This window comes from Rhipicephalus sanguineus, chromosome 8, assembly GCF_013339695.2.
Source record: "Rhipicephalus sanguineus isolate Rsan-2018 chromosome 8, BIME_Rsan_1.4, whole genome shotgun sequence".
NCBI lineage: Eukaryota > Metazoa > Arthropoda > Arachnida > Ixodida > Ixodidae > Rhipicephalus > Rhipicephalus sanguineus.
This window is the reverse complement of record NC_051183.1, coordinates 2,056,401-2,081,271: the sequence shown is the minus strand read 5'-3', so window position 1 is coordinate 2,081,271 and position 24,871 is coordinate 2,056,401. Positions and strand designations below refer to the sequence as shown.

Sequence of the window (24,871 nt, the reverse complement as noted above, 5' to 3'; positions counted from 1 at the left end):
ATAATGCGGTGCGGAATGGAGCTTATCCATCTTTAAAGCGTTTTTTTAGTGCTGGGGCAACGACAGAATGCAAAAAACCATGTGTCAAGTGTCATCAGCGTGGCCTAGTTCCGGTCACAGAGTTCGAGAACGCTGGTGCGTGTGTAAAAAACGCGCGAAATGGACACGCACAAGCAAAGAAACAAAAAAAAACCTTATTCGCACGAGTAATCGGGCATAGCATCACGCATGCACGAATTAAGAGTAATAAAAAAAGTAATTGCACGCGCAGTCGCTGAAATAATTGCGCGCAGTGACCGCTTCATACTACGAGTTTTTTACTCATGGTCGCCACTGGTTTGCTAGCCATATGCACACCGCTTTATTCGACATTCATTAGCCTCCACTAGCACTTTATTATGGACGGAGCACACCGGGAAGACGCAAGGGAAACAATAAATAGAAAAAAAAAGGATCAGACGGCCATACGACCGCAATGCTGTTGGCTTATTTTTGCTTCTGAGATAGCGTACAAGACCTCACCGTAAGCAAACATTTGAACGAAAAGCAATGCAGATAAACTAGCCTTATTCCACCAAGTTTTTGCATAAGAGTGCGTAATATAGAAAATCCTTTACAAATATCCAGATATCATTAAACAAAGTTACAAATGCCCCCATTCTTGCTGTAACAAGCTGCCGAAACGAAAATACGGTAAGAAATTGACAACTAGAAGTGTAATATCTCAATCACTTCAGAAAATTGTTCAAATGCAGAGATCCCTTATGTACCTAGCCTGAAAAAACGCAACATGCGATAATATATATATATATTATCGCATGTCGCATTGTATCGCTGAACGTCAGTATGAAACGATCGCGCGATATGCGTGCATTGCTTGATGCCTTCACCATACGGAATGAAAACAGTTTCAAACAACTCATTCTCAACTTCAGATGTTTTCACGGCCCTCGGAGGTTAGCGTTCGCCCACTTCAGAGACTTTACAAAAAGATGTGGGCGAGTAGTCACATAAGATACAATTGTTTCCGCGGCAGTTGAGTGCGCGCCAACAGGCACCCGACCGCAATTTCCCGCTTTTTCCTGATGACCTCAATATGGCGTCCACCACGATTTCGTGCTGAAGCTCCGGAGTACTTAAATAGCGAGTCTGCTCATCTCTTGAATAAATATAAGAGATGACCAGACGGGTAAAGCAAGCCTCTTTTGTCCCGCAGACGCGTGCAATCAGCTGCTCTGAACTGAGAATCACGTTGTTTTCAGGCGATCGCTCGTAACGTGAAGTGAGGCATACACGATGTTGCGCTGTTACCGTTTCATTTTCTTTGGTTTGTCTTTTTTTTAAGGCTAAAGCCTTAGATGCCTCATCAACACGAAAAGTGACCGTCGGCGTCCCGCGTAGGCAACACGAGTGATGCACAAAATCATCACGCGATGACGTCGACAGAATTTGTGACGTCACTATGACTCATTCAACGTGACGTCGTATGATGACGCCATCACAGGACATGGTCGCTTTGCATTGCCCTCCGTGATCGGAGGCCGATCACGGAGGCAATGTAAAAGCAGGTTAGGTGCAGAAAAGCTTGCAATGCCTCCGATCCTGTCGGCAGTCCGAACCACGTTATGTGCAGAAAGCTTTCGGAGAGGGGAGAGGGAGGATCATGCATCGTCCTGACGAAAAAGAATGGCTTTCGATTTCGAGTCATCTCAGACGAATGCATATGAGACCACGTTTTTTTTTCATGTAATTTTCTCGCATACATTTCACCTATGCGGTCAGTTCTTCAAAATGTATGGGTAAGTCTAACATGCTGACAACGATATTGGTGACCACCACGTTTTTTATAACCTGACGGAAACAAATCGTCAGACCACACATCGTCAAAATTATTTCTGGCTAAAGAAAGCGGGCTTGCGCGCCACACACCATATTATTATTGTTAGTCGTTATGCAAATGGCAAGCATGTCAGGTTAGTCATGCCATGACCTATCGGTCGTGTTGGGCATACGTACATTCGTGCCCCTCCGTGCCAATTTTCGTGTATACCAAGTGAACGAGACGCGAGTTACGCGAGTAATCTTTTACTTTTGGTACCGCGGCCACGCCGACTGGCACATTCGGTTTCGCATGAAATGGCTTGAAACAGCAGAGCGCTGAAGGCAGCCTTGTAAAACAAATCGAATGCACGAAATAAAAGATAGGATATGAAGGGTGCAAACACGTTAGCATGCATGAGCTAGTTAATTAATACGTGCATATGTGCTACGTTCTCCTGGTTATCTCCAGTTTATTCTCTCCTGCAGCAAGTTTACATTCGTCATTCCACACGAAAGTAAGTTAAGCGCCTTTTCTCACGATTAAGTATGCGCAGGATGCGTTCCTCAAACAGCCGCGGAAGTTTGGACCAATGCGGTGACAAACCAGCTGAAAGGATATATACAAAATCCCCGTTTCACAACACACAAACTAACAAACGCGTTCTCTGTGTGATGAATCGCTGCAGTATTATGTTGCAGTGACGCAGTATTAAATATTGCCCAAATTTCCGCAATTTTAGCTAATAGCGGTCAAGATATCACGCGCGTAGCAGACGCTCGCCGCTTTGACGCGGCTTCCGCCGCGGAGAAAGCCCACGGGTCCGGCACGGCAGCGCCGCGGCGCGGAAGTTCACCGAAAAAGGCCCTCGCTCCTCCCATGTATTCGCGCGGCGCTTTGGACACTCCCCCTATTCTAGGAGATCTAATCATGAGCGGAGAGGGGCGGGGGAGCGGAAAGGGGGAGGGGAAGAGGGTTTGCGCATGCGCAGTAAGGGTGGTCCGGACGCACACCACCGGATTGAACTCCGCCATTAGATGCTTCGCATCTAAAAAAATGCGGCAGATCCCACGCACTGTGGGAATCGATGTAATGTGAAGCAGCCAGCAAAGAGCTGCATACATCACCGAGTTTCACTTTGAGGCAAATGAAGGCATTCATGTGATGACATCTAGATCACTGTATATCGCATGTTTGTCATGCACTCACACATGTGCAATCTTTAATATAATTAAACATATATTCTGGTATATACAGATGCATAACCTGTCGTTTATGTGCGCCACGCACTGATGTCATGCCATAGCAACTTTGGTATATATCCAGTTAACAAAACGGCCGGAAGCGCACCAAGACAGTGTCATGTAAATCATGCCGTAGATTAGATGCATGTTTATGATTGTCACGTTACCACCTGTCATTTGTGTTCATCATACAGTCGCTCACGCCATAATGATGTTCGTGTATGTCAAGCTAGTTCAGCCGCGAGCCCACCATGAGCGTGGCATGTAAATCATTCCCTACACGACATGCATACCACGATTGTCATGTTACCACCTGTAATTTATGTTCTTCGTACAGTCAGGTCATGAAATACCAATTTTGGTGTGTATCAAGCTAGCGAAACGGCCGCGAGCGCACCATGAGAGTGGCATGTGAATCACGTTTTCCATGACATGCACGTCATGATTTTCATATTACCACATGGGACTTATGTCTTCACACAGTCACATCACGCAATACGAAATTCGGTACATCTCAAGACAGCGAAACGGCCGCAAGCGCACCGTTAGCGGGGAACGTATGTCATAGCGTACATGACATGCATGTCATGATTTTCATGTTACCGCCTGTCAGTTATGTTCGCCAAAGAGAAATGCTTCGTGGTACCAATTTTGGTATATATCCATACAATTAAACGTCCGTGGGCGCCCCGAGACCGTGCCATTAAATCATGTACATGACATGCGTATCATGATTTCCACGATAGGACCTGTCGCTTATGTTTTTCATACAATCTTCTCATGCCATGCCAATTTTGGTGTATATCAAGTTAACGAAACGGCCGCAGGAGCACGCAGACCGTGGCATGTAAATCGTGCCGTTCATGTTATGACCTATCATTTATGTTCTTCATACAGTCATGTTGTGCCATACCAGTTTTGGCATACGTCCTTTGAACGAATCGGCCAGGAGAGCACAAAGTCGTAAGCGGCTACCTGCTTGCTAGATAGATAGATAGATAGATAGATAGATAGATAGATAGATAGATAGATAGATAGATAGATAGATAGATAGATAGATAGATAGATAGATAGATAGATAGATAGATAGATAGATAGATAGATAGATAGATAGATACGCCCCCTGTCATTCGTACAATGCAATACTGAACGGAAACCGAAACACAACATGAGTTTGTGCAGAGGGCACGGAGGAAGACAAGTTCCAGCGCAGTCGCATTTCCAGCGCAGCTTAGAAACTAGGGTCTTTAAAATTGCATATCTATGTATTTTCTATTAAAGGAACACACCGCCTTATACTTACCTAACGATGTTGCGCCTCAGATATGCGTAATATTTACTTTTTGATCGACAACGTTCACAAGTATGAACAGCCGTACCAGTTCAAGATGGGTGAGCGGTAAGCAAGTGGTTCAACTTTGGCCGGGTGGCTGAATCGGGTGACGTGCCGCCAAACAGAAAGACAGACCGAAATTTCTGCGTTTAAGTTCCCCAAGAAAGACTATCGTCTTTGAAACACGCGTGTGACTGGCGTAGCGGCTTCGAAAGCCGTACATCCTTACGCTCGCCGGCGCCGGGTTCCTCGCGCGCAACGACCACTGGATTCTGCGAGTTATACCGAGCCTCGCTGTGAAAACAAGGAAAGCTGGCGGCGGGAGAGTCAAGGTTCCCCGAGTGCACTTCCGCGTACCGGCGCTCCGGAAGCATCGATTTCCCCTCGGTTTCACAAAAGCGACTCCGCGCGTTACCTTGTCAACGTCTATCGCCGGCTCCGCGCTAATTTTAGAACGGGAGTGCCTTAGTGGAAGCGCTCGCTGAAGGCCGAGGCAAGCTCTCCCCTTGACGTTCGTTCGCGCGCATGCAAATAGCCTGAAACCATGCCCAAAGAAACTAGGAACCGAGTACATTCAATCTTCTCTCCGCGTTTCCATCGGCGCTCGAAAGCTGTCATTTCTTCTCGGCCAATCCAGAAACAAATTCCGGCTAGATGGGACCGAGGAGCACATTACCGGCTGTTATGTATCTTCAAGGATGTCTTGGGCCTTCAAGTATCATTAATCCGAAATTTTCGCAGTTACTGCTGAGATGTGGGCTGCTGAAATGATAATATTGGTTAAAGTTATGTCACATTTTTCTTCATTAATGTAACAATACTTGGCATATGCATCTTTGCAGTTACCTTAATTTTTTTAATAGTTTGTTCACAGGGCAAGCGTGTGTCGCTTTCTCAATTTACAGCCGTAAGTTCGTGATGGTATTGACTAAAGTTGATACAGGGATTTCACGTCCCATAGCCACGATATAAATATAAAGCACCCCGTAGTGGGGGCCTCCGAATAAATTTTGACCACACGGCTCTTTAACGCGCATCTAAATCTGAGTACACGTTTTATGATTTCACACCCACGAAATTGCAGCCGCCGTTGTCGGGAGTCGAACCCGTACCCTTGTTTTTAGCGGCACAACGCCGTGGCTACCACGGCGGGTTGTGCTGCTATTCGCTGACTATGTAAACGTTTCTTTCGAAGAGATGCACCATCGGTGCCAGTCCTCATGTTTTGTATATTGTTTCCACACAGCTGACCGTGCGCCTCGGTGGTACAGATGGTTACGGTGCTCATCTGCTGACCCGAATGTCGCGGGTTCGATCCCAGCCGCGGCGGTTGTATTTCGATGGAGCCGAAATGCTGGATGCCCGTGTACTGTGCGATGTCACTGCGCGTTAAAGCATACCTGGTGGCTGAAATTTCCACAGCCCACCACTACGGCGCGCCTCATAATCATATCCTAATCCTAATTTCACTAGGGCACTAAAAAAAACACTATTTAGAGGAATGTACTGAGTTTTAATGTCCTGTCATATTTAGTCTGATTACTGTGTCAATTTCAGTATGTAAGTAGGTGTTTTTTTTTTCGTTCTTTCCTTTGTTGTAACGGTTCTCCTTTTTTTTACACTTTGTGCTGTTATTTTATGTATTGTAATGTTTCTTTGTTGATGCTTCATTAGATATTATATAACTTTCTTAGTTACAATTGTCCGAGGTGCCTTATAAAATGTTTCTTTTTGGACCCAAACTAGCCTATGGCTATGGGTCCACGCAGCGTATGCAAACATTCTGTAAAAAATGTGAGCAATAAAATTCAATTCAAATCGATTCAATTCAATCATGGCTTTGGCACTCAAATCCCAGAATCCAGATATCATTGTTACATAGCTGACTACGTCATTCACACACTTCTATGACCTATCACGCCGGTATGATCTGTTAAATGTAACTGCCATGTTTAACTACGAGTGAGGTATAAGCATTAAATAATCAAAATGCTAATGCGATAACATGGACACTGTACTTGTCCTCTACATATCGAAAAGCTACGTGTTTAATAATCTGCAGAGCAACGGACACATTTAATCGCTTATATCGTGAACAAACACATTGGCCGTTCAAGCAATGTAAAAGAAATGTTTTCGTTCACTTTCGCGGTCGCAATTACCCCCAATCTCCGTCATTGACGTTTGCGCAACGGGTACTCGCATTCAGCGAATTCCACGCGCAAATGCTCGCCTATTGTTTACGGTTTTACTGTGTTTATCTTCATTCGATAACAACGCTGTCAGCTACGCTCAATTATAGGTTGATAAGGCTCTTAAGGTGGTCCGGTCTAAAGCGCGTGAAGTGACTCTGCCTTTGCACGTGCTTCCTATCTACAATGTCCTCAAATAAAGATAGATTTTCGGGTGCACTTCGCGGTCACACAAGACAAGCCCGTCGAAAGAAAGGATATCGCAGCATTATACAAGATGAAGGTATACAACAGCTGCGTCTTACCGGTACTTACCTACGGAGCAGAAACCTGGAGACTTACAAAGAGGGTTCAACCTAAATTGAGGACGACGCAGCGAGCGATGGAAATGAAGATGATAGGTGTAACCTTAAGAGACAGGAAGACAACAGAGTGGGTCAGAGAACTGACGGGGGTTAAGGATATCATAGTCAAATCAAGAAGAAGAATGGATATGGGCCGGGCACGTAGCACGTCGGCAGGATAACGGTGGTCATTAAGGGTAACTGACTGGTTCCAAGAGATGGCAAACGCGTGAGGGGGAGACAGAAAATAAGGTGGGTAGATGAGATTAAGAAGTTTGTAGGTATAACATGGTGTTTGTAGGTATAACGTAGAGAGGCCTTGCCCTGCAGTGGGCGTAGCATATATAATATATATATATACATACATATACTATATCTATATATTATCGTTCATTTCGCCGCTGTGCTCCGTTATACGGCGCTTATTGTGTCGGCGGTCGACGCTCACGCGTTCGGGTTAAGAAAGTAGGCGGCTGTACAGCGGGTGGTCAAACGAGAGGAAATTGCCCCCAAGCCACAAGATATAAACGCATAGGTCAGCGCACCAGATAAATTGCTGAAGCATTTTACATAAGTGTAAGCAACAAGTGCATCAGCCATTCGTCAATCAGCATCTAAAGCGCGTGAAAGCTGATGAAGAATACGATCATTAATTTGGCCGCAAAGACCTGAGTACGCTGTCTCATGTTTCGTATATGTCTCTCATGTGCAAAGATGTAATGTGCTTCCGTTTTCTGTCTTTATATTATTCCTTTTCCTCTTAAAATAAGTTCAGTTGCGAGTCAGCGTTCCTCTGCTCTGTGTCTAACCTGTTGCGCTGTTCTTATTTCACGATGAACATCGACCAACTTGCCCAGCTCGCCATTCTGCGTAACCCTTTCCCCGCCGAAGACGAGTTGGGCTCGTCCACCATGAAGCAAGCATTTGGGGGCGCCGCAGTTAAGCTCCCCTATTCATTTTGCCGTGTCCTCTTTGACCTCAAGAGATAGCGCAGTAAAAAAATTCAAAAACGCGCTAAAAGCATGCATTTTGGTCGAGAAGGGACTTGATTCGTGTAAACAGAATTGGAAAATGGCATCCTCCTGTGTGCGCGAGTGGTGCGCGCGTGCCGGAACAGCTCCGTTTCAGAAAAAAAAAGTGTCTTCGTTTGCCGAAGTTTCGTGAAATGAAGAATTTCAGTTCCCCTGTGTCTGTGGCAGCGACTTACACATAGCAGCATAGTTTCTCTAAAGCCATCGGATCCTGACAACGACCGCGTCTCCACGTATCAGTAGTGGACGCCCTTAGATGTAAGGGAACCCCCACCGGGGCATCCAAGGTTTGTTTTCACGGACTCACTTCCTTGCGCTTTATTTTTTCTTAATTTCAAAGTGACATTTTCGGCACCGAAGACTGGAGAGGTTAGGGCACCTTGCGTGGTGCAGTGCAGTGCAGCCAATCCTCGGCCCATTTCCAAAAAAAAAAAAGATGTTTTGCGTGTATCCTTAGAATAGAGGCGCCTTTGAATAACTTTTCACACGTTTCAAGACACGCAGAATTGAATAGGCAGATAAAAAAGTAAGTATTTTTGTGTCGTTTCGCCCGAAATACCCGGTAGGGAAAGGGTTAAGCAAACCCGTGTCCCGTACACTTTTGTTGCCGGCTGTAGTTAGGGTTCAGGCGGCTTTGTAAGCGAGACCAAGGGGAGGCACCTGCCTGTCTGGCTGGGCCCATTGTAGTCGACAAGGGGGTAGCCCATTTCTTGGCCAGCCTCCAGGAACACCTCGCTCACAGGGGTCTGGGTGTCCGGGTAGGTGCACGGCAACTCACCACTTGTACTGTGATAACCTGCGCAAAACCAAATAAAGAAATAGAAAAACACTCTTGCCTACTGTGGTCGTTGAGGAATCTGTTCGTACAAGCGTAATTTACGTCCTCAAGCGTTACGTTCTACGTACGAACTGTTGTTACGTTTCTAAGAGTTGCACAGAATAGTTTATAGTTGAGGCGTCTCTCGCCAAACTCTCGTACGAGAGACGCCTCAACGGCCTGCCAGATGGCCGTTGGGCCCGGGAGGTGTACAAGTACTTACGTACACCTCCGGTCGGACAAGGACGAAATGGGTCGCCCGAACCCGCTCGCTGTCGGAGCGATACGGGGTGGAGGCTATCCGGCTGACGGCCCCCCTCCAGCGCGACACAAGGAAAAAGGTACGGGAATCGGTTAGCGCGGCTGGAGACTGAGAGATGGAGGGAGTCGGGACGAGCGAAGAGGGCCCTGGCCTGGTATCAGGAGGGAAAGATAGATATTGCTAAGGAGGCTTTTTATGACAACTCCACTTTATGACAACGCGAAGTGGTGTACTTAGGAACACGCTCGCTGCGCGCCAGGTACACTGCCGAGCTTGACACGATGTGCCCCTTGTGCCAGGACGCAGAAGAGACGATCCGGCACATTGTGCTAGAGTGTGCTGGCCTGCGACCTGCGATACATGATGCTCAGGACCCTGACACCTCGGGACAAAACGCGACTGGCGCGACAAACGACAACAGCGCGTTGTCAAGGGCTCTCGGTTTTCGCGCATTCGGCGAGCCGCCAAGCTTGGAAGCGGTGGAGGCTACGAAGCGGCGGCTCGAATACTGGTGGAAAAAACATGTCGCGCAAACGCGCGCGCCGCGGCGGTAGCGGCGGCTATGATGCGCCGAGGGTGCATTAGATTTGACCAATCTTTTTCTTTCCCTTTCTCTACATTTTTCAATTTCTTCTAAACTTAACCTTCGCTTTGTCTTTTTTTTTTCTTTTCCATTTGCCCGATCCGGCTTAACCCGTTGATCTCCCGCTCGAAAGGTAAGAGGCAGCAGGCATCATCATCATAATCATCATCATCATCATCATCGCCTCGACCACGTGAGTGGGGAACTCTCCTCGCGAGCTGACGTCACTAGGCTCCGCCTTTATCCCCCGAGGACTTGTCCCCCGTGTGAATACCGCTTTGAAACCGTACGAGAATAGTGAAACCGTACGAGAATGGAAGCATAGCTGTTACGTTCATTCGAGACATTGAATTGAAAGTCACAGTTTTGCCACAAGGGCGACGCAATGAATCCCATAGCAGCAAACTGGAATGCTATACGGAGTAAGGCTAGCAACTCACTCCTTTAAGAAGCACGGCCGCTGCAGCGAACGAAGTAATAATAATTGTTAGGGTTTAACGTCTCAAAACCACGATGTGACTATGAAGGGCCGCCGTCGTGGAGGGCTCCGGAAATTTTGACCTCTTGGGTTTCTTTAAAGGGCACCTAAATCAAAGCACACGGGCCTCAAGCATTTTCGCTTCCATCGAAAATGCGGCCTTCGGGTCAGCAGTCGAGCACCATAGCCCCTAGACCACCGTGGCGGGTTAGCGAACTAAGAGACCTTCATACTTTCTATGCTTTCAACGCATACTTTACGATGAGAGCACAACGCGTACAAAGCTGTGAGCCATCGGCGGATCCCCTCCAAACACACAGGATACGGAGCACGCGACCGAGGGCAACGACGCCCAGTCGGTCAAGGTGCGCATTTCAGCTCCCCCCCTCCCCCCCCCCCCCCTTCCTGCTCGTATCTCCACGCACCTTTCGAGTGAGGAAAGATGGCAGGCGCGTTTCCTCTCTGCTCGAGCTGCGATCATCGGCAGGCCTCGGACGCTTTACACGCAGACAGGACATACAACGCGCGGAACGGTGTTATCAATTTAGACTTTATATGGAACGTAAAGGCGGCGGTAACGGCAAGAATGGGCCTGGAATGTCTAAGTGCCATCGGAATACTAGAGAAATACAAATAGTGCACGTGAATACAACTTACCTTATGAGGCATTTGAACCCATACGTTTCGTATTGCGCTTCGCAAGGGTCTAGAAGCACGCAAACATACAAGACAACGAATGGACGAACGGCTATCGATTTGTAGCATATATAGCAAAACAACGAAGAGGGTATTGCTACCTGTTGCCAGCTAAGCACGACGACTGAGCTTAAAGTATATAGTGAGTGTCATGGCCGTGAGCGGCGCTGATTAACACTCTTCGGGCTAATTCTGTGCGCATACAAAACACCCGACACAGGGCACTGCAGCACCAGAACAGATAAAGAACCGCGCGGGTCAAGTAGATTGTTCGGGCTGGAATCACAATGGTGGCGAGCTCTTGTGCCGTCGACTTCGACTTTCCTTTCCCTCGTTATTTCTACTTTTCAATCGAACGTAGTTGTTGAGCCCACGCTTTTAGGGGTCCTACTGCACGTTTGACACACGCCATATACAGTTAAACCTCGTTATTGCGAAAAGTGAGTGTGAGTGAGTGAATAACTTTAATAAGTTCCTGCAGGTTTCCGGGCTGGGTTCCCGCCTAGGAGTCGGCCGAGAGACCGTGTCTCTCAGCAGCTTCCTTGGCCTGCTGGATCGCCCAGAGTTGATTGTCTAGTCCTGAGCTGAGCACCGCGGCCCGCCAACGCACCCGAAGGTCTTCATTGGAGGCCGCGTCCCTAGTTTTGCGTATTAGCGCTGGACACTCCCCAGAGAATATGCGCTAGTGTGGCCCTATTGGTGCAATACTTGCATGAGTTGTCTGTATACAAATCAGGGTAAATGTTCTTCATAATTACGGGATTAGTGTAGGTGCCTGTTTGTAATTGCCGCCATTGAACGGACTGGCCCCGGCTAAGTTTGGGGTGGGGCGGGGGGTATTCCCGTCGCTGAATTTTATAGTGTTGGGTAATATCGCTGAATTTGGTTAGTCTATCCCCCCACTCCCATTCGTTCACAAGGGAGTCCTTTCGGGTAGTGTCAACCGCAGACGCAGCTCGGAACGTGAGGCCTCGAGCCACGTTGTGCGCCACCTCGTTAAGATTGACCTCCGTGCGGTCGACGGGTGTGTGGGCGGGAAACCAGAGGATGTGTGCATTTTGTTCGTCAGAGCGAAAAGTGACATAACAAATTATTGGTTATAGCGAACTGAATATGAACTTTGGTTGGTCACGCTTCACTTCAGCGGCATTTATTCTTTCTATAACGAAACCGAAAACGCGAGAGCCTCCACGGTGTCGGCGGTGACAAAGAAAAATTTGGTTTGCGTGAGGGTTAAAACTCGAGAGCCAGCATAAAAAGTGAAATAAACATTGAAAGACAATTCGCAACCACATTTTTTAAATGTGGTTGTGACATTGAATATATTGTTAAAAATAAAAATCACATCCTTTTTCAAATAAATGTGAACGCACGCCTGTTTTGCAAACAAACTTTGTTCTCTTGCAATTTCACCGTTTCATGTTCCGGTCCATTCCGTTTGAAATGCCACACGGAGACAGGTATGGACTATGGATTGCCTCGTTTATATTGGGTCTGAAGCACAGAATAATGCGTTCTTGTGTCTATGACTGTTGCGCGAGCCAGATCGCCCATATTTTCGAGCCGGTTCTATTTCTACTGTTACAACGAATATCGGATATAACCATAGGCGTGCGCAGGGGGGGGGGGGGCAAGGGGGCGAGAAGGGGGGGCGCAAAGTCAGCCCTATACATTGTAGGTGGGGGCGAGAAGAGGGGCGCAAAGGCAGCCGCATACATTGACATAATAGGGAAGGGGGGCGCTGCGACGAACCTTCGCCCCCCCCCCCTGAAGGGGAACCCTGCGCACGCTTATGGATATAACGAACTAACTTATGGTCCCCATACTACTGTATTATACCAAGGATCGCCTGTTACATCTGACCGATGTGCTTGGAGACGTTACGGTCTCCATGATTCCGTGTCACGCAGAAGTAAATGCCGCTGCATACTTGAAAAACCAGCTCGAAAAGGACGGAGACACACGCAAAAGTGAAGACGCAGGAAAAGCGCTAACAACTGAGATTTATTGAACAAAGCTGAAGGCACGAAAAACCAACAGAATGCGTGTGCTGGATTCTGGGTTGCGCGAAAAACTTGGCTGAGCATGTGTACCTCGCAGCCTAGAAAACAAATGGAAGGTTCAGAGATGCAATCATCATGCATCATTTTGACGAAGAACGCTTCCGCGAGTTCCCGAGCCCTTTTATGTTTGTGCTTCAAGATAATGAGTGTGTTAGTGAAAAAATTCACCGACGATTACGATACTGCCTAATGCGAATTTTGAGCGCAGCTCTTTAGGAGACTATTTTGTATATAGGTGCACGGTTTAGATTAGAAGAGAACGCGGTGAGCAGCGCGACTGGCGCGGCAATTTCGTGCAGCCCATTTCAGATCAACCGCCACAGACGGAGCGTATCGCGAATGCCTCGCTAACCATGAGACCGCGGAAGGCAGCGCGTGGGCGTGTTCCACAACAGCGGCCGCTGACAGGCCTCCGTTCATGCAGCGCTTTATTTCCAGATATGGTATCGGTGGACGCGCTCGCCGCATAGCTTAGTGATGACGTCATCGGCGACCGCACGACGGCGCGCACTACTGTGGCGCCGTGGGTGGCCGCCGCGGAACGCGTTGTCTCGCCACTGTTGTTCCCTCCTCCTCACGCTTTCCTCGCTATCGCCGGGTTTCATCCTCCGCCGCGCTCCGCGTTCGCTCTCTTTCATCCTCGTTCGCTCTGCCGGTTATGACGACGACGCTCAACGCAGGAACGGGTGCCTAAGAGATGCGCTCTAAAAAGGATTACACCCCCATAACCTGCAATGATCTGAAAGATGTGAGGTCGGCGTTCCTTTAAGGCGTTTCCTTTAAGCATAACTATAAAAGGGCTCGGGAAATCGCGGAACCGTTCTTTATCAAAATGATGCGTGATGACTGCTTATCTGAACCTTCCGTTTGCTGGCTAGATTGCGAGGTACACATGCTTAAAATTTTTTTCGCGTGACCCGGAATCCAGCGCACTCATGGTGTTGGTTTCTCGTGTCTTCAGCTTTGTTCAATAAAATTCAGTCCTTAGCGCTTTTCCTGTGTCTTTCTGTGTGTACCCGTTATTTTCGCGCTGGTTTTCCAAGTACGCACGATTCCAACTCGCCCACCTTTTTACCACTGCTAAATATCCCTCAATCACTCGCACAACTCCTGCCGACGATGCGTCGTGCTAATTCGCATGCTTACCGTTGTCCGAATAGGCCTTGATGTGGCAGTTCTCGATGTTCTTGAAGTGGGGCAGCACCTCATCGTAGCTCCAGCCCTTGGCGCCGTAGTCGTGTGCCCAGTTGTCGTAGTCGCGCCGGTTGCCGCGCACGTACAGCATGAAGTTGATGACGCTGCAGCCGCCCAGAGCCTTGCCTCGCGGCCACGGGCTGCGCTGCATTCCGGTACACAGTAGAGTTACTGTACATATGGAGTCGTATACTGTAACTCTAGTACACAATAGGGTGCCTCGATGCCTGCGCCGGCTCCCGTCATGACGGTGGTGACACCCATTGACCGCGCCACCATATTGTCTCGGAAAGATGGACGCGGACACACGTGAGAGCGTTGTGTGGTGTTGCCAGCTTAGCGCGTCTCTAGATGCTCCGACACAATATGGCGGCGCTGCCGGACTTTTCATCGCCCTGTATAAAAGAACCCTGGCATCGACGCACCCTATAGTACACAAATACGCGCTATACCAGGCCCGAAGCCAGTGGGGGAGGGGGGCCTTAGCACAACCCCCCCAATTTTGGCGAAGTAGGTGTTTTTAACCAAGAGAAATAATAAAAAATAGGTGTTTTTTTCAAAAAGTCAGGGTTTTCAGCATGTGCCCCCCCCCCCCCCCCGCGCTATACATTCATAATCACCGAGAGTGCGTTCGGTTAGCTGCAACTGGGTTTCGAACCGGCAGTGAAACTTTTGTACTGTGTACGCAACGCAAATCTAAAGTGTGTTGATGAACTTTCCAGTGAGGAGTGAACCCTTGTCAGTGAACCGCTCATTTCCATGTTGTTTTCTTGAGTTGCTTCCTTCTCCTTTTTCAAGCGAAGCTTTTCATGAGCTCTAGATTTCGGTGGCGGCGGCATCGTACGCGCAAAACCCGGCGCCGGCGAGTGTACAGCAATGTGGCCTTCGAAGGTGCACCGATCACGTACGCATGCATTTGTATGCGCCGTTTTCCAATAAATGATGCTTTCTCGATCGTGGGCTTATCGGTGATCAGCCGTATCGAATATGGCAATCTGATCTTTTAGCGAGGACGACACTTGTCGTTTGACGTTGCCAAATTTCATTGTTGCCTGGATATCAAAGCATGACCGGCCTTGTTGCCTGTAGCAACAGAAGTGTCGCGCTGCTAAGCACGTGGGTGCAGGTCCCATTTACTGCACGGAGGAAACAAAAAGTAAAAAAATTACACAATCTCCCGCTAAAGGGGACCATGAGTAGATGCGAAGCCGGAGCACTTGCACGATCGCGCTCCGTTGGCGTTCGTTGGGCATGCTACCGAGCTCGCGTCGTGGAACGCTAAGAGCGACGCTACGCGCGTCGTATCTTCCATCTAGCCTGCCCATTAATTCTCACAGGGCGAGCGGGGAACGCGGTCGACAGGCGGGCGAGAGGGGGCAGCGTAGGAGAGGAGAGAGAAGGGGAGGGACGCGCATGCGCTCGAGCTCATCGCGGCGTTGCGCAGGAGAGAATTTCGGCATGTCTAGCCCGCGTTTCAGAGGAAGAGTGGAAAGGGGGAGGGGAGAGGGAAAGTGGAGAGGGGGAGGGGAGAGGGAAAGTGGAGAGGGGAAGGGGAGAGGGTAGATGACAGGGGGAATGGTGAGGGGAGTGGAGAGGAGGTGTGTGGAGAGGGTATGCGCATGCGCAGTAAGGGTGGTCACGCCGCACACCACCACCGGATTGAGCTTCGCCCTAAGATACTTCGCATCTAAAAGACGCGGCCACTGTACATGGCGGTGACGGCACCCGTTAATACACGTCTTAAAGGGGGCCTTGCAACACTTTTGGACGTGGTCAGAAAATAATGACGATCGGTAGTCTAGGCTCCTGCGAACATGTGAGCCTGACATCATAGCGCCGCATGCGGCACGGAAGTTCCAGTTATAGGTTCCAAGTCAGTGAGAATTCGCTAGCTTTCCACTCGAGAAATGATGCCATAAGCGCTATTGGGCTTACGACATCGTTAGACATCATTCGGCCATTGGCTGACTTGAGCATCGCGAGCTGGATAGCTGTAACACGGCCGCCGTGGGGCGCCGCGACTTGCTTGCGCCGGCACACAATATAGAATTACACCAGCGCGCTCGTGATCACACTGAATGTAAGCCACGCGCTCAAAGGAAAAGAAAAGAAACGAAAGTGTTCAAGGTCATTACGCGCGCTGACGTATGGATGTAGCTTCTCGCTTCCTCAGTTGTGTGGCACATCCCCGTAAACCCGCTCGTACTTGACGGATTATAACGAATTTGGCGGCAGTCGATTCTTGAGGCAATAAACTCGGATAGAGAGGTCATTCAAAGTTACTCGGAAAAAGTGTTGCTACGCCCCTTTAAGCCAAGTGTATGGTCGTGAGTACTATGAGCGGCAAAGCGCAGGTGCCCGGCACAAAAGTGTCCATAACACCAAATGCTCGAGTGGAAAGTTCTCTCTTGCAACTCAATACATCACGTGCATGTCAGTACATTACAAGTAATCCTTAAAAATTACACCAACTCCCGCTAAAGGGGATCATGAGGCGATGCGAAGCAGCGTTTCGGCATGTCGAGCCCATGTTTGAGAGGGGGAGCGGAGAGGGGGAGTGGAGAGGAGGTGTGTGAAGAGGAGATGTGTGGAGAGTGTTTGCGCACGCGCAGTAAGGATGCTCACGCCGCCCACCGGACTGAGCTCCGCCATAAGATGCTTCGCATCTAATAAACATGAATTCGGTGTTCCAGCTCATACTGCTCACGATAGTACGTCATAACGAGCCTGCCTGGGATATTTAATGCGCGTCCACTCTGTACGCGCTATCGGGCAACAGGAACGGAGTCCTCCAACATACGTGGTCCTTGAGAGACAAACAGGAATTTTCCTGCGGCTCGGTGATGTAGTTCCAGTCGTATGGTCCGTGGTAGTGGAGTAGCGCGTACAGCGGCACGTCCGTCGTGGCGTCTTCCGGTCCACCGGCCTCGATCAGAAGAACGCTGACAGACGGATTGGCCGACAGTCGGTTGGCCAGCACGCAACCCGCCGAACCACCGCCAACTGCACGGGGCCCACGTCAATACTATTACCGCATAGTACTATATATGTATGTGAATGTACACCTGAATTCAGTGATATTTATTTCAGACGACCAGTAGACATAGTTGCCTAGGGGATCGGCGTAAAGGCACAGAAAGCCTGACAAAGCGCCATCACCCGCGTGCACACATGTAAAAACCATCCATACATGAGAGAAGGAATATAAACGTTAGTTGGAAAAGCAAGCACATCGCAATTTCTTCAAAAATCAAGCCACTAGGCGCAAAAATATGTGCGTGATTATAATTTACATGCCAAAAAAATAAAAAATATAGGAAGACACCTTGCACACAACAATAGCTAATAAAAAATATAAAAAAACGGCAAGTGTAGCATATCCGAGTTACAAAAGATAAGAGGAAGAATCGAAAGTGATGTGAAGTTCGGTTTGAACTTTTAGAAGGAAGGTGTGTGTGTGTGTGTGTATTGTGTGTCTGTTTGTGCGTGTGTGTGTGTTTTGAAGACATGAATGGCGGAGCTTTCTTCAATTAACGTCATCCCGGTGAGATGCTCGTTAAGGAAGTGCGGAATTTGGCAAATTAATTTTTGCGCACCATACTTGGTACGAAGCGTATCTTTCTTGCAGATGATGTGTCCTAAATTGTTGCTGTGATCCTTCTCGAGAAATTTCTTGAAAAGTTCCTTTGGGTTAGATTTAACTTCGTGATATACAACCATTGTTATATTTTGTATCGGATATTATTAATTATTAGCAGTCCATGCTTTTCGAAAACTGGCGCTGTGTGTGAACGAATGTGTATATATACAGAAGCAAACAGGCAATGATTAGCCAAGGAAAGCATGCAGAAAATTACTTCTTAAGTTTTTGCTTATTTGAATAAGGGAACGATAAAGCAAATAAAGCAATGAGGAGAAAACACAAGTAGCCTCATAACTTCATTTAACCTCTCTTATTTCGTTATGCGGTTAAGCAACGCTGCCTTGTTGGATTAATTAACGACTTAGCATGTCCCTCACTGATGCTTTCGTACGCTATCACTCCCTGTTGGCTTCATGATGAATGTGATCAGCAGAAGTCGAGCCTTCTTATTTATCTCTCTATCCAGATAGATAGATAGATAGATAGATAGATAGATAGATAGATAGATAGATAGATAGATAGATAGATAGATAGATAGATCGATAGATAGATAGATAGATAGATAGATAGATAGATAGATAGATAGATAGATAGATAGATAGATAGATAGATAGATAGATGGATAGATAGATAGATAGATAGATAGATAGATAGATAGATAGATAGATAGATAGATAGATAGATAGATAGATAGATAGATAGATAGATAGATAGATAGATAGATAGATAGATAGATAGATAGATAGATAGATATGATTTTTCAACAGGATAAATCTACTTAGCAGGAGGAGAAACACAACTTCATTATTTCTGTTTTTTTTTCGTACAGCAGCCTAGACTGGAGGACCCACCTTCTTCAAGGTGTTCACACAATCATACAAATAGATCAGGCTAAAACCCCCCTCAACGTTACGGAATTATAACGTGTGTATGTTTAGTCATGAGGATGTAACAGTCAGCCAGCCTGCATTGCGCCAGCCATTAAAGATGCAAACAATGAGGGGCGTCACTGCCTGACCGATGACGTAGTCGTACTCTTCGTGCAGATTCTCGGTGTGGTAGTAGTTAATGTCGGGCGGCTGGCTCATCTGCAGTATCGACAGCAGCTGTGCCAACAGGAAGGCGCCCCACTTGGGAATCACGAACGGGATCGTCCCAGAGCTGATCATGGCGGCGTTCCACCGCTGGCAAAGTCAGCTCCTGCGAATACTGGCAATGAGTGGAACGCCATCTCTTAGGAAGGTGTCCAAACCCGAGCAATAGCTATGCCTCGTAACAAAAAAATCCCAGCCATTTCCACGCAGTGAAAGCCGTCGGAACGCGAAGCTGTTGCCCGCACTCCTCTTATACTACTAGCTGAATCCTGATTGGCTCGGTCTAACCGACGTCACGCTCACGTCACCTTTCATTATACATCAGACAAGTGATAAACCGTTCGTTACACTCACTCTCCTTCAGCATCACGTGACCCTCTTCCCAATCTGTCTGGATCGCACGCTTTACGTAAGCTTCATTGCATGACACCCCCTTTAAGTCTACCGTCTCAGTCGCCCGCCTCACGTATGCTTCGTCACGTGACCCCTCTCAATGCAGTATTTGAAGCGCCCGCCTTACGTATGCTTCATCACGTAACCAACTCTCAGTTTACTGCTTGAGTCGCCTTCCTTACGTAAGCTTCATCACGTGACCCGATTTCCCGTCCGCGTCCGTCCTCGAATTGAAAACCCACGAGAACTAGCTCCTTCGAGCGAGCGGAGACGTCAAGTAATGACGCCATCATTAGACGTCATCATGACGTCCCATATCACCAAAATTTGTGACGATGACGTCACTACATCAATTGACATCGCCCATCGGTCGAAAGCGGGCGGATCTCGGAGGCAGTGTAACACCGTATGCGGTGCAGAAGGCTTCAGTGGAAGGAAGCCGTCGGAGCTTTCGTAAGTGTTTCACCACGTCACTCGAGTCTATCTAGGCGCTGCGTAAGCGTGATCCTTCGTGGCAACTATGGGGCGACTGCGCACTGTGAGAACGCCCGATAAGCTGCGCGCTTATGAGGAACGCCGACGAGAACAGGGGCGGGCGTGTGACTGTCCGCTCCGCTGGTCACGCACCTTCACGGAGCGTTAAAGTGTGTAGCGCTTTAGGAGCCCGGCTAGTCGTCCATCCATCGGGTCATGTCGCATGGTCACGCAGTGGTCAATACAGGCATAAAACAAGGTCAACAATGCCCAAAAAGGAGTGCAAAATAAAATAAAAATGTCCAAAATAATGTAAAGCGCAGAAATGACTGCGAATTAATCGCAGTAATTTACCTAAAATTTTTCAAAAGATGATTTCATGCATACATGAAATCATACATGATTTCATGCATACGTCGCTTCACGTGCAAACTCATTTTGTGTCCATATGAGTGGAATTTACGAACTTCAGTATACCGTTATGTGACTGGACGTTTCGTTGAAGGAAAGAACTGTTAATTTTAAGGGCTCGTTTTTCTTTGTTATACACAATATTAATGAGCACTAACAGACAATAATGCCAAGGAAAGTATAGGGGATGTTATTAGTAGTAAATGTAAGGTAAATGTGAAGAAAGAAAAGTGGACGAAAAGATAACGTGTTATTTACAGCATATCCAGTGTTCGTGTGAGAACATTTTATGTGAATTATACCGTTACGTGACGAGACTGTATCTCGTGTGTGTTTCTTTCCCTTTTTTATGTAAATGGACTATATACGAGCTCAGCCTAGCTAACCTTTTACGTATTTTCTTTTACTTTTCGTTGCTATGACTTTACCGTATACTACAATATGTGAAAAGCAGTAGCCGGCGCCAGACAACAGTGCCGAGATCTCCTGAGCACTATAATCTAATACAAAAAACACCTAAAATTGCGCAAAACGCTTCTGAAACACGTGGCTGACACCCGGGCCGCTCAAAAGAGGGCGCCACTGCCTCGGCAAGCGCTCGATTGACGAGGCGGTGGCAAGCGCCAAGGGAATCGCTGGTTTGCCCGTGTTACACATTTCTTCAGGTTTCAGGGTTCAGGAGCTGCGTTAAGTGCAGGATTTGGAACTGCACCATGACCGACGCGAGAACGTCATTAGCGGATGATTTTTTGTGTGTGTGTGTGTGTGGGCTGTATACGTAGGATGTGATGCGGAGATGAAAGCACATCATCCGCACGTTTGTCGCATCTCCTGCTGACCATGTGGCACCGAGTGCATATACTCCCTAAACGTGTGGTACCTTCTACGAAGGCACACAGTTTTATCATTGTATCATAATACATAAATGTAGTGTGCAAATGCAGGAATATTTATACTCCGCCAAAACCACATTGTTCGTTCGGATTAGCACAGAACGTCAGTCTCGCGTCACACTCGCGTAAAACGAACGACTTTCGGCTACGCCACGTGGACAGGTAAATTCTGATCATATCACTAAACCGTTGACCACATGCATCGTTCCTTCCGAGACTTCAATTGATGAGCGTTCGTAACACCCGATCGCAGAGTAGTTGAGGTGTTCACAACTTGTAAGGGACCGTTGAAGTACCTGCCACGCAAGCCTCACTTAAACTGGCTTTAACGAACAGTCATGCCTCAGACTGACTGGGTCCACATTCTCTGCACAAATTTCTAAGAACTATTAGAGTTTCTGACATTTTCTATTCATCCGCAAGTTTTCAAGAGCCTTGAGCACGAGTCATCAACCTTCATCTGCCTGCCGCAACGTTTTTCGCTTAAGGCTTTCCGGAACTTTTAGTGAAGCACTGCGGTACGATGTTCTCCCGAAATATTAGAGCAGCACAGGGGTACGGTCATGTGACATGCATTTTGTTGTAGATGGAGATGACTAGGGTACGAGGTCGGATACTTTGCCCTACGTTCTTCAGTTTGGCGGTAAATCGGGCTAGTTGGTTACTCATGATCGTAAAATAACAGCGCAAAAGACGACGGACGAACACACAGAGAACACACCTCAGCGCTCGTTTTTCTCTGTGTGTTCGTCCGTCGTCTTTTGCACTGTTACTTTACATTCTTCAGTTAAGGCTTTCCGCGAGTTTTAGTGAATCCCTGTGGTGCGGAATTATTCCAAAATATTGGAACAGCACAGTGGTACGTTCATGTGGCAAGCTTTTTGTTATAAAAGTAATAGATGAAGATATGAAGATGCAACTTGCTCTCAAGCTGTCGAGCAAGTCACTGCATATGTCATCCCTTCTTTCAGTTCATTGTTTACTGCCCTTAAAAAAATTTGTACTGATACGCAACAACTGTTGCCAGTACAGTCAAACCCGTCTATATCGAACTCGGCTAAATCAAATTATCCCTTATATCGAACTGTTTTCGAACATGACAATGCTTTAACGCCAATGCATTAGTAAAACTTGTGGTCACATCGAATAAAAGTAGCCGGAACACTTGATTTATCGAACATCGGGCAGAGCGAAACGCCCTAAGAAGTTGGCTTCCCCTCACAAGTGGTTTTCTTTTTCTCACGGAAGGGGACATTGCCGCATACATTTGAGAAAGTGAGCGGTGTCAGTGCGAGGGTCGTATCGATACCGCATTTTCTCGCCTACAACCCTCCCCTGCATATAGACCCCATCGCCTGCAACAAACCGCGCAAAAATGATTATTAAATAAAAATCCCCGTTGTTCGCCCTCATCCGCCTTCCTTGCATTTTCGCGAAGCAATTCCGTGAAGCCACTTCGCGCACCAAAACTCGCATCAAGAACACGGAAAATTCTTTAGAAGCTTTATATCGAATTATACGATATCTCGAAGTGATTTCCGTATTTTAGCGAGTTCGATATACGCGGGTTCGACTGCACAACGATACAGATTTGGTGGTTCCTCAGTTAGAAAAGTTCTGACGAAGTCAATGTGATAAGCAAAATCCCTGCTCGCAAGCGTACACTTACCGCGGAGAAGGACTAGTCGACTCCCGTATGTAATCCTGGCCGGCTCTCTGCAACCGACGGGCCCGGGCTCGTTCCGTGTAGAAGACACGTGGCGGGCAAATGCGACGTTGTCTCCACGTCGACGCTGTCCCGTAGTTCTTGCACGAGCTTCGCCCGCAACTGCGTCCATCTTCGTGGCGGGCCCAATAACTCGCTTTGTGCTAAGCACAATGGCCGTCTCGCACTAGCCAGCGCTGCAAGGACATTGTTTTTGACGGTGAGGCGCAAAAACAGATCCGCGAGTGCTCCACGTGCCGCGAAGGCAGAACACGCCGCTACACATTCACTCTGATAATTCAGAGAACCTCGTTCGAGAAGAATTCAGGGAAAGGCGCCGTATCCTCTTAGCTTCATTACAGGGATAACAAGATTATCTGGGGTTTTACGTGCCAAAACTACGATATGATTATGAGTCACGCCGTAGTGGAGAGCTCTGTAAATTTCGACCAGCTGGTGTTCTTAAACGTGCTCTGAAATCGCACGTTACACGGGCCTCTATCACTTCCGCTCCATCGAAGTGCGACAGTGCGGTCGGGATCGAACCCGCGACCTTCGGGTCAGCAGCCGAGTGCCGCAACCACTCTACCGCCGTGGCGGCCGCACCTGCATTACCAGGAATGGGGATTTTAGTTCTGACAACTTCTGTCAGCTACAGTAATGCCGAACTGGCGAATCCTAAAGCTGCTCTCGAAGAGCGCGTTGCTGACGACGAACAGAACGCAGAAGACACAGCCGCAGCAGAGCATATGAGAATCAAGCTAGCTGCATGCTGACTTAGCGTAGAAGCAGTATTATTAGTTAGGGATTCATGGACAGTGTGTGCGCAAATATATATATATATATATATATATATATATATATATATATAAAGGAAAGAATTATTAATTTGAAGGGCTCGTTTTCTTTGTTATACACAATATTAATGAGAACTAACAGACAATAATGCCAAGGAAAGTATAGGGGATGTTTTTAGTAATAAATGTAAGGTAATTGTGAAGAAAGAAAAGTGGACGAAAAGATAGCTTGCCGCGGGCAGGGACCGAACCTGCGACCTTCGAATAACGCGTCCGATGCTCTACCAACTGAGCTACCGCGGCGAGTGTTCCACATTCGCCGTCATGGCTACTGGCGGCGCTGACTGACGCTCGCACGTTTAAATGCACACATATACCCTCTTAAGTGGACGGGGGTTGGCCGCCATTTTCATTGTTTTTTTGTTTGTTTGATGTTTGCCTGTTGTTATGGATTAATTATTGTGTTAAATAATTATCTTTAGCTGTTGACGATCTGTACATATATACATTGACACATACTCTTTAGCTTTGTAGTCGTAAATATTGTAGAAACAAGGTTTAAAGTGTCACGTTAACCACTTTTTCCTCCTTTTTCTTTTTTTTTCTCATGTAACGCGTTGGTTTGATTGTGTGATAGTATTTTTTCGTGTATGTAACGCGCTAGTTTGTTCTTTGATTGCATTTTGACATCCTTGTGTGTCCCTACTGTATGCCCTGTATATGGGGGCTTGGGCTTTCCTCAAGCGAATTGTATCGCTTTTTGCCCAAGCTTGCCCACATCTCCAGGATGTAAATAAAACTGATTTGACTTGATTTGATTTGATTTGAATATTACAACCCGTTGTTACATCCGTCAAACATCACATCTGATAGTCTGACTGTTTGCTCTATAGAACTTTCAAGTATTAGCAATGTTTTTTTTTTTTTTCTCTTTTAGTCTAAAGTTACAGCGTTTGCCTTTAGCTTCATAAGTATTTAACTCAATGATCCTGCCGCCCGCTTCTTGGCCCATCCCTCTTTGTGGCTGAGCGCCAGCATCAAGAGGCCATCATCATCATCATCAAATTGGTAGGTGGTACTACCGGAAAAACTACATAGGTGTCACCCCGGCTGAACCTAGCTAATAGCAAGTTCAACCTAGCCGCGTCAAGCTTAACCTCGATATAGTCAAGTTCAAAGTAGATACTACCAAAGTTAACCTCGATATAGCCAAGCTCAACGTAGCCACACGAAGCTTAACCTCAATATAGCCAACTTCTACCGAGTTCAACCTAACTACAACAAGTTTCTGCCTAGCTACAACTAGAAGCCGCAGCCCGCAGATCTATGAGAGGTGCGAATGCTTGGTTTCAGCGCGAGGTTTTGTCTCTGGAGTTTAAACATCCATGTCGTGTCTGTGACTGTC

At 47.4% G+C, this 24,871-nt stretch overlaps 1 protein-coding gene across 1 annotated transcript in view; it reads right to left on the bottom strand.

Moving 5' to 3' along the window:
- Nucleotides 1-22,785, bottom strand: part of LOC119402493 (glucose dehydrogenase [FAD, quinone]) — a 30,047-nt gene extending 7,262 nt beyond the window's left edge. The window contains exons 1-5 of the mRNA XM_049418670.1: nucleotides 22,634-22,785; nucleotides 18,718-18,899; nucleotides 16,857-17,059; nucleotides 14,009-14,201; nucleotides 8,628-8,759 (exon numbers count right to left, since the gene is read on the bottom strand). Of these exons, the coding sequence (XP_049274627.1) occupies nucleotides 8,628-8,759; nucleotides 14,009-14,201; nucleotides 16,857-17,059; nucleotides 18,718-18,868 (679 nt within the window). The 5' untranslated portion in view covers nucleotides 18,869-18,899; nucleotides 22,634-22,785. The remainder of the gene's footprint in view (nucleotides 1-8,627; nucleotides 8,760-14,008; nucleotides 14,202-16,856; nucleotides 17,060-18,717; nucleotides 18,900-22,633) is intronic.
- Nucleotides 22,786-24,871: the final 2,086 nt, after the last annotated feature.